The 13869-nt window shown below is 38.3% G+C and overlaps 1 protein-coding gene across 12 annotated transcripts in view; it reads right to left on the reverse strand.

The window, feature by feature from the left end:
- Nucleotides 1–13869, reverse strand: part of ATP9B (ATPase phospholipid transporting 9B (putative)) — a 225459-nt gene that overhangs the window by 154970 nt on the left and 56620 nt on the right. For 11 of the 12 annotated variants that reach the window (XM_082418507.1, XM_082418499.1, XM_082418501.1 and 8 more), the window contains 2 exons: nt 8795–8846; nt 3377–3418 (listed from right to left, as the gene is read on the reverse strand). In XM_082418507.1, coding sequence (XP_082274633.1) covers nt 3377–3418; nt 8795–8846 — 94 coding nt within the window. The remainder of the gene's footprint in view (nt 1–3376; nt 3419–8794; nt 8847–13869) is intronic. The other variant, XM_082418500.1, reaches the window with a different exon arrangement.

The raw sequence follows: 13869 nt of genomic DNA on the forward strand, positions 1-13869 counted from the left end.
AACTCCATAAATACAGTCAAGTAATCTTTGACAAACTAGCAAAGGCAATACTATTGAGCAAAGATAGCCTTTTCAACAAACAGTGATGGAACAGACATCCACACACAAAAGAAATGAATCTAGTCACAGACCTACACCCTTCATAAAAAATTAACTCAAAATGGATCACAGACCTAAATGTAAAATGCAAAACTGTAACAGTCCTAGAAGATAACCTAGGAGAAAACCTAGATGACCTTGGGTATGGCAGTGCCTTTTTAGATACAACACCAAAGACGTGATCCATTTAAAAAAAAACAACAACTGATAAATTGGACTTCATTAAAATTTAAAACTTCTGTTCTGCAAACATATCAGCAAGAGAATTAGAAAACAAGGCACAGACTGGGAGAAAATATTTGCAAAAGACACATCTGATAAAGGGCTGTTATCCAAAATATACAAAGAACTCTTAAAACTCAACAATAAGAAAACAATCTAGTTAAAACGTGGGCCAAACCAGAACAACAGAGATGGCAAATAAGCATATGAAAATATACTCCACATCACATCATCAGGGAAATGTAAGGTAAAACAACGAGACACCACTCCACACCTACGGGAATGGCCAAACTCCAGAACACTGACAACACCAAGGCGTGCGGGGATGCGGAGCAACAGGAACTCTCCTCATTGCTGGTGGGGATGCAAAATGGTGCAGCCACTTCGGAAGACAGTTTGGTGGTTTCTTACAAAGCTAAACGTAATCTTACTATACGATCCAGCAGTCGCACTCCTTGCCATTTACCCAAAAGAGCTGGGGAACTCATGTCCACACAAAATCCTGCATGCAGATTTTATACGAGCTTTATTCATAATTGCCAAAACTTGGAAGCAACCAAATGTCCTTCAGTAGGTGAATGGATCAACTATGGTAAATCCAGACAATGGAGAATTATTCAGCAATACAATGAAATGAGCTATCAAGTCATGAAAAGCAGGAACGTCAAATGTTTATCACCAATCTGAAAAGGCTGCATACTATGTGGTTCCAACTACATGACATTCTGGAAAAGAGAAAAACCACTAAAGAGACCCGTGGCCGCCCAGGATGGAGTTGGGGGTAGAGGTAAATAGGCAGAGCACAGAAAACTTCTAGGACAGTGAAAATCCTCTGTATGATATATATAATGATGGATGGATGCCATTATACATTTGCCAAAACCCACAGAATGCACTACACCAAGAGTGAATTTTCATGTCAACTATGGAATGTGGGTGAGGACGATGTGTCAGTGTCAGTCCATCAACTGCAACAAATGCATCATCTGGTGGGGGATGCTGATGATGAGGGCAGCTTCGCAGGTGTGAGGGCAGGGGGCGGACTGGAAATCTCGGTACCGCCTTCTCACTTTTTTTGTGAACATAAAAAAATAAAGTGCAAAATAAAAAAAAATTTTTAGAAACATATTCAGATTAACACAGAAAATATACACCAAACGTATTATACAAACTGTTTTCTTTGCAGGAAAAGAACACTGCAAATAACTGAAACTGCACTAGAGAAATCCATATTTAAATTTATATTTGAACACCCGCAAAGATGGAGACCACTTTCCACTGCACTTTTCTCATGTCTGTACTTCCGAGCTCCCCTTCCCCCGTCTATCCGTGTTTGCCCCATCCACCAATTCCATGTAGAATTAGACTGCTGACTGCGCAGCTCAGCGCCAGTGCCGCTCTGGTGAACGGCTGACCGCAAACGCGGTCCTGCAGTAGAGCTCACACTGCACGTCCTCTCCACGTCAGCAGCTAATTTCATCAGTAAGTTGTCTCATGGCCTTCTCCCTTCTAGCCAGAGGAAGAGGCTGCCGTACGCCAGGTCAGCCTTCAGGAGTGATCACTACCACAAAACAGAAGCATCAGACAGGTGGGCACCCCTCCAGGGTGAGGCCCTGGCCTTCGCCTGGCAGCTGCAGGGAGATGGAGCCCCTGGCTTCTCGGCTACACTGGCCTAGAGTAGACGCTTCCTTCACATGGAGCTGGGGTAGGTCACGGCTAAAATTCCACAGACTCAATCTCTTCTTACCAAGAACGATCTCTGAAGAATATTAAAACAATTACTTTCAAAAGATATACAACTGAACACTTAAGATCTATTTTAGGGGTCTTCGTGGATGAAACAGTCCTCTAGTGATTTTCGACCAGGGGCGATTTCGCCCCCGGGAAGCATACGGAGACTGTCGGTTTTCACAGCAGGCGCTGGGGGGGGGCTGGGAGGGTGCTCCTGGCACCCGGGGGGTCGAGGCCAAAAGCACTGCTCAACAGCCTGCAGTGCAGACAAGCCACCACAACAGAGGAGCACCAGGCCCCAAACGTCGACAGTACTGAAGGCAAGGCCCCCGGCTCCAGGCGCCGTAATTCAAAAATTAAAAGCTGGTGTAGCCGTGGGAAGAGCTGGCCCTGGGTTGAGTACTACCTAATAATCCACCCACTGATGCCGCTGTCCAGTTACTTCACCTTATTAAGGTTTTCATGTGCACAGGGGAAAAAATAAGACTTACTTTGGAGTGGTGGTGTAAAATTTAGAGGAAAATCTATTAAAATCTGCCAGCGAATGGTATACACCAGGAACTTATTAATTACTTAGCTAATGACTTCTCAAATTTGGGGAGCTAGCTAAGGTAGCTACGTAAGAACACACCTTTACACAGCTTAGTCCAGTGCACCTTTTGCACAACGTTCTAAAACTAAAATGGGTCCGTGCAAATCCACATCCACCCCTAGAAGAAATGGACCCCCGCACATCTGTAAGCATTTCCTTGCTCTCTTACTCTGCGTAAATACCAAATACTTTTCTCTTGGAGCCAGTGCACTTTCAACTAATTACAGCCACCAGCAATTCAGTATCTGAAATGCGCCCCACTGATTCCTTAACCAAGTACATTTAATCCTTTTAACTACCGATGCCACAGGCATTAGTGTCGCCAATATGAATCTAGGAGATTCATACAGGTTAAGTCACTTCTGTAAGACATAAGATGGAGAGCTAAGAAAAGATTTTTCAATCACCTATTTTATCAACTGAACATATATGTATGAGACCTTCATCTGATTTCATGCACTTTGAAAAATATATCTAGTTATGTAAATAAATTTTGTTATGTATTATTTGTCAAAAGATTTATGATAAGGAAAATAATTGGTTTCAACTAAAAAGGAGTACAAGGAAATTTGCAGTACCCATTATTTTACACTTAAACCTTTTTCTCAAGATTGATTTTTTTTTCCTCTTAAATATATGCATGGTTATATATATATATCTGTATGTGTGTGTTTTATAAAGTATAAAAGCAACTTAAAAGGGATTGGATTCTAGATTCCGTATGACACATACTTTGAGACATCAATGCCAACAGCTCTGCTCCAGGTTTGCTTTCTAACATAGAAAATAAGAAAAGGTGAGAATATCTACAGTCTCTTAAATTTCAAACATTTTGTGTTTCTAAAAGTGAAACTAATACCTTATCTAGATGTCTGTAAACTTGTTAAACACTGGAAACAATATACTTGCCTTTCTTAAAAGTAAAAGGATATGCCTCATGTTAAATAATTACACGTTATTTTTAAAATTTAGAGGAAACTGACATATTACTTATCTTCAAGTACAATTACATTACTAGGTTCACAGTAACTGATATGATTTAAAGAGAGAGACAGAAAGACAGAGAGAGGGAATGAACTGCAGCAAAATCAGAAGTATAGCCAACTTGACTTGTCTTACACGAAGTATATCTAGTAATTTTTTAACAGCAAGCACTAGCTACAACTGATGTCAGTTAAGGCTCGGTAAAAATGAATTATTAAATTGGTCTGCTTATATCCTATTACTGACTTCTTATGAATACTTGATTTTATTTGGTATAATTGACAAGAGTTGACAGCAAAGGACAGGTTTAATGACAATCAAATGAAGATCAACTCGTGTATATGTCACCTAGGAGAGCCACATCAAGTGGTGATAAAGTAATTGATGGGACACTGTGAGACAGGGCACATGAGTCTGTCATATGTCGTAATAAGTTACCCTGTAATATTAGCAGACTGCCTGCAACAGCTCACAAATCCAATAGGTCTGAAAGAGACAGGCTACAGTATGTGCCCAAGAAAAGAAAAATAGACATTGACTTTGCATATATAACACCAGATCGTTTGCCATTAAACTTAATTTCTAAATCATTTATATGACTTAATGACTCTGCATGAAATTTTTAAGCTGGCGGCAAGATGAATAGCACCACAGAGAGAATGTGGATGAGTACAGTGCCATTTACCTACCCCTCGCCCACTAACAAGTGACAGCTGAGCTATGGTAATATGTCCCAAACACTTAAACGATAATGTCATCACTTAGGAGACAAGTGAAAAAGATATTGGCATTTATAAGAGATTGATGAAAATTAGTTCTAAAGCATTAATTTCTCTTAATACCACTAAAAGAACTGTGTGCATTCAGGAGATATTTGATCTGAATTAAGAAACTGATGAAGCAATTGATTAATTGGAATTTAAGCCATCAGTCACCAGATCCATCAACAGCTTCATTTACATTCTAAACAATCAACTGACGGCCCAATAGAATACCCTGTATTAATACACAGTCAATATGATGCCACGAAGAGACTCACTGAGCTGTACTGACAAACGCCCAGTGGCTATTGTCCAAACTCAACACGCTGCGTAGATTTAAGACTTTCATACTGGCTATGGTTTAGAGATTCTTACTATAACAGACAATGTATTATCAGGGAACTGAAAAATAATAAAGTAATATTAACAGTGTTAGCAGATACACAAAAAATTCTAAACATGTACGTTTAAAAACAAGGCTTTAATTTAAAACCTTAAATAATTATGTAAAGTCACACAAACAGAATTTCTAAAGCTAAGAATCCTTGATTGAAAGCAGTGTTATGACACATTTTATACAGCTGGGAAGCTGTCTGGTCCATTTTATAAAGAGAAGAAAAATATCATGAAACAGTAATCTGACATTTTAGTATCTCCATAAGAGTAACAGTAATTGTTTTAACAATTTAAATTTGACAGAAAAAAATCATAAAACTGAGGAATATAATAGAACCACAGGTCAAAACAGATGACAGTAAGGTCCTAAACTTGGAGCCATTAATAACCTTCCAGGAATATGTTAAATAATAAAAATTTAGCATACATGTATATTATGTACTTTTTTCTGAGGAACAAAGTGATAATTCTTAAGATTCTCAGAAAGATCCATGACCTCCAAAATATTAAATATCATTACCCTACAGAGAGAAACTGTCCCTACAACATAGAATACAAAGCAAAATTTGAGAAAAAAAAAACATTTTTAAAACATAATCAATTTGGATATAACGTTATTTATCTGTAGTTGGCACATCTGAGAGTATCTCACTTGCCTAATGCTCTAATATTCTCTTCATGTTTTGCTATCTTATTACGCCATAACAATGATATGGTGGCTGAAGAACAATTTCTAAAACTTCAGCAAAGCATTTACTAGCCCTCAGATTCTTCCTCTGTAAAATGGACATTTTTAACAATCTTCCAGCTTTAAAGAGATGGATTTTGTTCACATTTTATCTCCTAACATAATCTGTATACTCTATTTCTTTTAAGTTAATTACCTAAAGCCATATCCACATTGAGCATAATATTCTTAATCGTACATATATTCCTACCATGATCACTACAAGGGCAACTAAATATAAAAGCATCTCCTGGGATTTCCCTGGCAGTCCGGTGGTTAAGAATCTGTGCTTCCGGTGTAGGGCGCACGGGTTCAATCCCTGGTCGGGGAACTAAGATTCCACATGCCCAGTGGTGCAGCCAAAAAAGAAAAAAAAAAGTATCTCCCAAATGCAAACTTTTTGTTATTCATTATACTGAATACATTTGCAAACAAAGCCAAAGAAATCATAAATAAGTAGGGATGGCAGTGTAAAAATCTCTGAAAACCCATTCCTCCATAACTGTAACGAGAGCATAAGCAAAAATTGTCTAAAGCAACTTTTTCAAAACTCTGGAAAATAATCAAAGACTTGCAACAATCCCAGGCGCATTTATTCAAGAAACACGGCTAAATCTAGCTGTGAGTGAGATGTGTGGTGTTTTGACTCTTCCCTTTTCCAGTACCCTGCCCCCAGTCAAACTCCACAGTAGCTGAGAAAACCAGCGGTCTGGTAGCCACTGAGGGGAACAAACCAGGGCTGGGACTCCCCAAACCCCATGCCCAGACAACTGTAACCACCTGACCAGGTCGGGCTTGTCTGGATTTGACTCAACCCACAGCTCATTCACTGAGAATGCGTTTTCCCTGGAATGTTTGTCAAAAACAAACAGTGGCAATTGTTTAATGTCACAGCTACCTTAGGTGGTGGTTAAAGCTGGGGTAAACAACAAGCTGACCAAAAAAATTTAAAAGAAAAGCTGAAAAATCAGATAACAAGGAGCAAAAGCTCTATCATATTGCCGAGAGTCTAGAAGGCCGCCTGCCAGTGCGGGGCTGCACACAATGCCCTGAGAGGCCCAAATCTCTCACACCTGGCTGACTCTGAGGCTCTGTACAAGCAAGAAGGGAAGGCAAAGGCAGAGTTCTAACTGCCTGCCACGGCTCTGCAGGTGTTAAGGGAACACTAGCTGTTTGTAAAAGATAAACCTTGCAGCTCTGGCACTTAATACTACCTCTCTGTCGTGTAGAGTCCACTTGGCGACAGAATGGGAGGGGAGTCTGTCCCACACAGTCATAAGGACCCTAAACTGAGGGAAGCTCCGCCACCTTCAACAGGCAGCTTCCAAGGCTGCCCTGGTCATGGACTCAGAGCCAGTACAGGGAAAGCCGAGGCTGGAAGTGGTACACATGACCTTCAGCCACCCTCCTTCGGCCACACCTCTGGGCATGGCCCCATCTAACTGGACAGGAAAGGGAAATGGGCTGGAAAAGTAGTTCTCCAGTCTCCACCCCATGGGAAAAACAAAACCACCCATTAAAGAGCACACGCACACAATAAAGTAAAGGTATCAAGTGCACAGAGGCCACTTGATGATTAGGTGCAACTGAATTCTTCTGTTAATGGCAGCCTCATCTTAGGACGTAAATAATCATAACTACAGTTGGTGAAAAGAGAAAACATTTTTCTTCTCTCTCATGACTTAAAATGTCCTTTTAAAAGAACGCTGTTTAGGGACTTTGCTGGTGGTCCAGTGGTTAAGACTCCTCGCTCCCAACACAGGGGGCCCGGGTTAGACACCTGGTCAGGGAACTAGATCCTGCATGCCACAACTAAGACCTCGCATGTGGCAATGAAGATCCCGCATGCCGCAAATAAGACCCGGCACAGCTAAATAAATAAATTTTTTAAAAAATACAAAAAAACCCCACTGTTTATAAATGGAGAAAAAACTAAATCAACAACTCTAAATTTTAACCATGTCCTTTCTAGAGTTTTCATGCTACAAATAATAATACATATGCTGAGCTTCCCATAAAAATATTGCTCATTTATGCAACAAAGTCAGAAATATAAGGCAGAAGGAACTTTGGATATTACTTGACGAACCTCTCATCATTTTAGAGATGATGAAAATGTATGACCGCGTGGCTAGGTCATATAGTTAGAAATTGGTCAAAGCAGACTAGATTTTAGGTTTCCTGATCTCCAACCAATGCATTTTTTCTCCTTGACCACATGAGGCTTCCTTCTCATTACCCCTTGTGCACCTTCTTCTTGTTTAAAGCTCTGGTCATATAAGTATCATTTTTTCTGTGAAGCCCATTTCAACTCACCTAGGCAAATTGTCTGTTCCCTCCCATTACCCCCACATGTCTTTTATTTATTTATTTGTTTGTTTATTTATTTATTTTTGGCTGCATTGGGTCTTCGTTGCTGCGCGTGGGCTTTCTCTAGTTGTGGCAAGCGGGGGTTACTCTTCGTTGTGGTGTGCGGGCTTCTCACTGCGGTGGCTTCTCTTGTTGCGGAGCAAGGGCTCTAGGCGCGTGGACTTCAGTAGTTGTGGCACGCGGGCTCAGTAGTTGTGGCACGCGGGCTCACTAGTTGTGGCGTGCGGGCTCAGTAGTTGTGGCGCGCAGGCTCAGCAGTTGTGGATCGCGGGCTCTAGAGCACAGGCTAAGTAGTTGTGGCGCACGGGCTTAGTTGCTCCGCGGCATGTGGGCTCTTCCCACACCAGGGCTCGAACCTGTGTCCCCTGCATTGGCAGGAGGATTCTTAACCACTGCGCCACCAGTGAAGCCCTCCACATGTCTTTTAATATTTATACTATCTATACACTCAGAGTACTGCTAATTGTCAATGTGTGTACTTCCATAAATAAGTAGATCATGAGCTCTTTGAAGAGAGCAACTTGGTTTTACTCCCTTTTGTATTCTAAGCAACAGGTAGCACCTGGCACATAGTAAGTGCTAAATAAATGTTTGCTGAATGAGAAATAAAACTGCAAATGCAGAATAGCAATCAAGTTTTGAGGAACATCACCATCTATTTAGATATCAAAATGGATTTGAATGAAAACATTCACTTGATATAGGAAAGGATATATTTTAAAGCAACATATTATACAGTAAAATCATTGTTTTAAACATAAACAGTTAAATATGATTTAGAAATTAATGAATTCAGTATATTATCATTCAAAGAAAAATTCTTACAAGAATAAATTTAACTTTTATCTTTCAAAATGAAAATTAAACTGCCAAAATACCAATCATCAGCAATATAAATAAAAGTAAAAATACCTGCTTTTTCTGATGTCCTAAGAAATACCATGTCCGATGGAATTCTTTGATTCTGCAGAGTAATATAAAATATTAATTATCTATATGCAAGTTTACAAATTAACACAATTCCATTCCAAAGGAGAAATGGCTCCTAAAAACAACTAAAATAATGTTATATGTCAACTCTATGCTGAAACAATTAACATTCATAATTTGTATAATAAAAATGAATATTTTAATTCATATTTTAGTTAGATCTCTAAGTTTTTTTTCCGCATCAATGAACCATGTAAGTGGCATTTAGTGATGACCTGAAAACTACTCCATTTCCTGAAAAATGTTACATATTGCCATTTCTGTGGCCTCTGTTGCACCTCAGCTCACACGTACAGTATACTAGTTACTGCCTCATGAAAAGATTGTGTCCCCCCTGTCAGGCTAAGTGACCTGGGAAGTGAGGACAGTGTTCTTCCAACAGCTGACACAGACCAGGGTGTATCGAAAACGAGACACTTACGAAAAGCTGGGTGAAAGAGTGAGTGTACAACCGAGCAAGCGAAACCCCACAGATCTGAGGAGACATTCTTTTTACAGAGCAGAAAAGGAGAAAAACTCAAAGGTCACTATTCATACATTTATTTAATCACTGTTACTAATATTAGTATTAATTAGTATTACCAACAATAATTAGTATTAATTAGTATTACTAATAATTAGCATTAATTAATTAGTTGGGAAAGCGGTACAAACTAAAAGAAAAATATAATTATAACAAGAATACTTCACATAGTTTCATGAATTATTTATATTCTTTAAGACCTAAGTAAAGGTTTATCTACACATAGTAAAGAAATGAACTACTTGTCAGTCAGCAAGCAACAAAAACAAACATAAGTTGTTAAAGCTGAAAGAAGATATGTTGTAGAATAGAGCTCTAACATAAAATAATTTCTAACATTTCTTTAGGCAATTGTTAAGATCTAAAGAACCTTCAGGTGAAGGGGGAAATCACAGTGGAAACTAGAAAACATTGTTAATGAAATGGTAATAAAAACTCAACATATCAACATATCATGTGTGGAACACAGCCAAAGTCAGGAAAATGATAAGAGGAAAATATACATGATTAAACTGCATACAACAGAAAAGGGAGGCTAAAAATATACAAAGGACTAAATATCCATTTGAAAGCAGGAAAAAAAAACCCAGCCAATAAATCCCGAAGAAAGTACAAGGATGTAAACAAATATAAGAGCAAAATTAATGACACAGAAAACAAAACCATACATACCAGTAACAAACAGCAAGAAGGTAAATATTTCTTTAAATATGTCCATTTCAGTAATAAGAAAAAACTAGCACTAGAATAAAACTGGTAAAAGATGGGCAAGTCCTCTAAACAAAAAACTGTAAAACATTACTGAAAGAAATTAAATGAAGCCTAAGGAAATAGAAAACACCATGTTCTGAAATTAGAATATACAGTATCGCAAAGATGTGAAGTGCGCATACACTGACCCAATCAAAATCTTAAAATGTTTTCTGGGGGGAAATGACAAGATATTCCTAATATTTACAGGGAAATGCAAAGGCCAAGAATGACTAGACAAGTGTGAGAAACAACATGGACAGTTGTCTGTACAACATAACAAAACTAAATATTAAAATAGAGTAATTAAGACAAGATGGTATTCCACTAAGATGGATGATTATATTAATGTAAAAGCAGAGAATCCAGAAATCGGCCCACACATCTGTGGACACCAGATTTATGAGAAAGTTGGCACTGCAGACATCTTTTCAATAAACAGTGCTGAGAAAACTAGATACCCATGGGCGATGAGAAGAGATAATACCTGGCCTCTACTTCAATCGAAACATGAAAATCTATTCCAAACGAATTATAATTCTAAATGTCAAAGTCAGGGACTTCCCTGGTGGTGCAGTGGTTAAGAATCCGCCTGCCAATGCAGGGGACACGGGTTCGAGCCCTGGTCCGGGAAGATCCCACATGCCGCGGAGCAACTAAGCCCGTGCACCACAGCTACGGAGCCTGCGCTCTAGAGCCTGCAAGCCACAACTACTGAGCCCATGTGCCACAACTACTGAAGCCTGGGCGCCTAGAGCCCGTGCTCCGCTACAAGAGAAGCCACTGCAATGAGAAGTCCACACACCACGATGAAGAGTAGCCCCTGCTCACTGCAACAAAGACCCAATGCAGCCAAAAATTTAAAAATAAATAAATAAAAATTTTTTAAATGTCAAAGTCAAAACAATAAAACCTAAAAGATAATATAGAAGAATATTTTCATGACTTTTTGGTAGGAAGAGATTTCTTAAACAAGATTCCTTCCCCTTACCACCACAAATTTAAAAAAAAACTGATTACAGATGAAAAGATTAATAAGGTTGACTTCATTAAAATTAAGCATCTCTGTTCCACAAAGCACACTAGTAAGGAAAAGATATTCACAACATAAAACTAATAAAGGACTCCCATCCAGAATACTTGAAGGCCTGCAAACTGTTAAGAAAGGATAACTGAAGAAAAACAGCAAGAGATTCTCACGGCTTTTCCCAAATAAGAAAGATATCCAAAATCATATGAAGAGGTGTCCAACTTTGTTAGTCTTTACAGAAATGCACATTAAAACCACAACCACTATGTATAATTTGGAAATGGTAAATTTAAAAGGCTGGCAACGCCAAGTGTTGGCAAACATGAAGGAATGGGAACTCTTACTCACTGTTGATCTGAGTATAATTTGATACATCACTTTGCAAAATCATCTGCAGTAAGTACTCAAGTGCAACACACACACTCACCCCAAGATCCAGCAAGTCCACCCCTCAGTACACATGCAGCAGCAGTGTGTGCACGTGTGAGCCAAAAGACATGGCCAAGCATGACTCAGGGGTATCATTCCTAGCAGGCAAAACTTAGAAGCAACCCAAATATCCACCAAGAGTAGAAGGGATAACAGGCATACTATGTAACCACAGAATGAATGAATTACAGCTGCACACAACAAAATGAAGACTCTCACAATCAGTACTGGGTCAAAAATAAACACCCACCCAAACACAGCCCCATCCCACTGAATTTTCTAGGCACCCTTGTTGAAAATCTATTAATCAGAAATTTAAGGCTTTATTTCTGGACTCTCAACGTTTAATTTATGCCAATTCCATACTGTCCTGATTAATGTTAACTTTGTAAAAAGTTCTGAAATGGAGAAGTGTGAATACGCCAATTTTGTTCACATTTTTAAAAACTGCTTTGGCTATTCTGAATCTCTTGTATTTCCATATGAATTTTAGAATCAGCTTGTCAATTTCTGCAAAGAAGTCAGCTGGGATGTTAAGAGGGACAGCACTGAATCTGTAGATCAGTTTGGGAGTATTGCCATTTTAACATATGAATACTTCTAATCCACGAACATGGGACATCGTTCTGTTTATCCAGGTCTTCTTTACTGTGTTTTAACAATGTTTTGCCGTTTTCAAAGTACAAGTTTTGTTCTTTTGTTAAGTTTATTCTTAACAATCATTTTATTTATAAGTATTTTATTCCTTTGATACTATCATACATGGAATTTTTTTCTTAATTTTAATTTTAAACCATTACCCTTTATTCCCTTATCCTGTTTTATTTTCTATGAGGCATTAATAAACAAACTAGAAACTTCAAAATAATTATTGGATACTTTCTATTCTTCCCTCCTCTCAAGACTCTGAGCAATACAGGAGCAGGGACCTGTGTTTCCTTAACATGAAATTACCATGGTATAATGTACAGCAGTTTCTCTGACCATGACCCATTCAGGATATCTGAACTGTTTCTGATTTTTGGCTATCATGAATAATGCAGGTATAAACATTCATTTTCAGGCTTTTGTGCCAATCTAAATTAATATTTACCTGTGACAAAGGTCCAAAAGTTCAACTGCTGGGTCAAATGAGAGTTGTATACCTAGTTTTTCAACAGACTGTCTAATGATTTTCCAGAATAGCTGTAACATTTGATATCCCCACATGAATTGTATGCGTGAACCACTGTCTTCACGTCACTGCCGGCATTCGTGCTGTCATCATTTTTCACTGTAGCCATTCTGCTATACGTGTAGTGACATTTCACTGTGTTTTCATTTGCATTTCCAGATAACTAATGATGTTGAATATCGTTTCATATGCTTATTTTCTACCTGTATGTCTTCTTTGGCTAAATGTTTCTTTATTTTTTTTGCCCATTTTCTAACTTGATATTTTTTTTTTACTGTTGAGTATTAAGAGTTTTTACATATTCTAGATACAAATCTTTGTGGATATATGGTTTACAAATATTTTCTCCCAGTCTGTTTTTCCACCATATTCACATGTTCTTTCACAAAGCACAGATTTTTAATTTTAATGATGCAATCTATCTATTTCACCCTTATATGCATTGTGCTTTTGGTGTCAAGTCTAAAAACTATTTTCCTACACTAGATTCTAAATATTTTCTCCTGTTTTATTCTAAAAGTTTTACAGTTTTACATTATATATTTAAGTCCCTGGTCCACTTTGATTTAATATCTATATAAGGTGTGACATTTAGATTATGGTTCATTTTTTACCCATGGATGTCCAATAGTTCCAGCCTGTTTTGTCGAAAGGCTATCCATCCTCCATTTTAATTGCTTTTGCGCTTTGTCAAAAATCACTTGAGCATATTGGGGCGGGTCTATTTCTGGGTTCTCCATTGATGTTTCATTATCTTTGTTTCTACCCTTCTTCTGCCCTATGTTAATTAATATAGTAGGAAGTATGCCTTAACAATAGGAGAGTGACTCTTTTCACTTTATTCTCCTTGTCAAGGTTGTTTTTGCCATGTTAGGGCCTGTGCCTTGCCAAATTAGTTTTAGAAAAATCTTATTTTGTCTTTAAAAACAAAACAAACAAACGAAGAAAAAACCTTGCTGAGATTTTGATACCTACATCTGTCTAAGAATTCAGATACTGCTCAGGTTTCCTTATTAAGCTGGGAGATAATCTTTGGAATTTGCTTCATCTTGCATGCATATAGGATCATCTGACCTTGACTCTGAACGGTC

Source organism: Balaenoptera physalus (assembly GCF_965194825.1).
Source record: "Balaenoptera physalus genome assembly, chromosome: 12".
Classification (NCBI taxonomy): domain Eukaryota; kingdom Metazoa; phylum Chordata; class Mammalia; order Artiodactyla; family Balaenopteridae; genus Balaenoptera; species Balaenoptera physalus.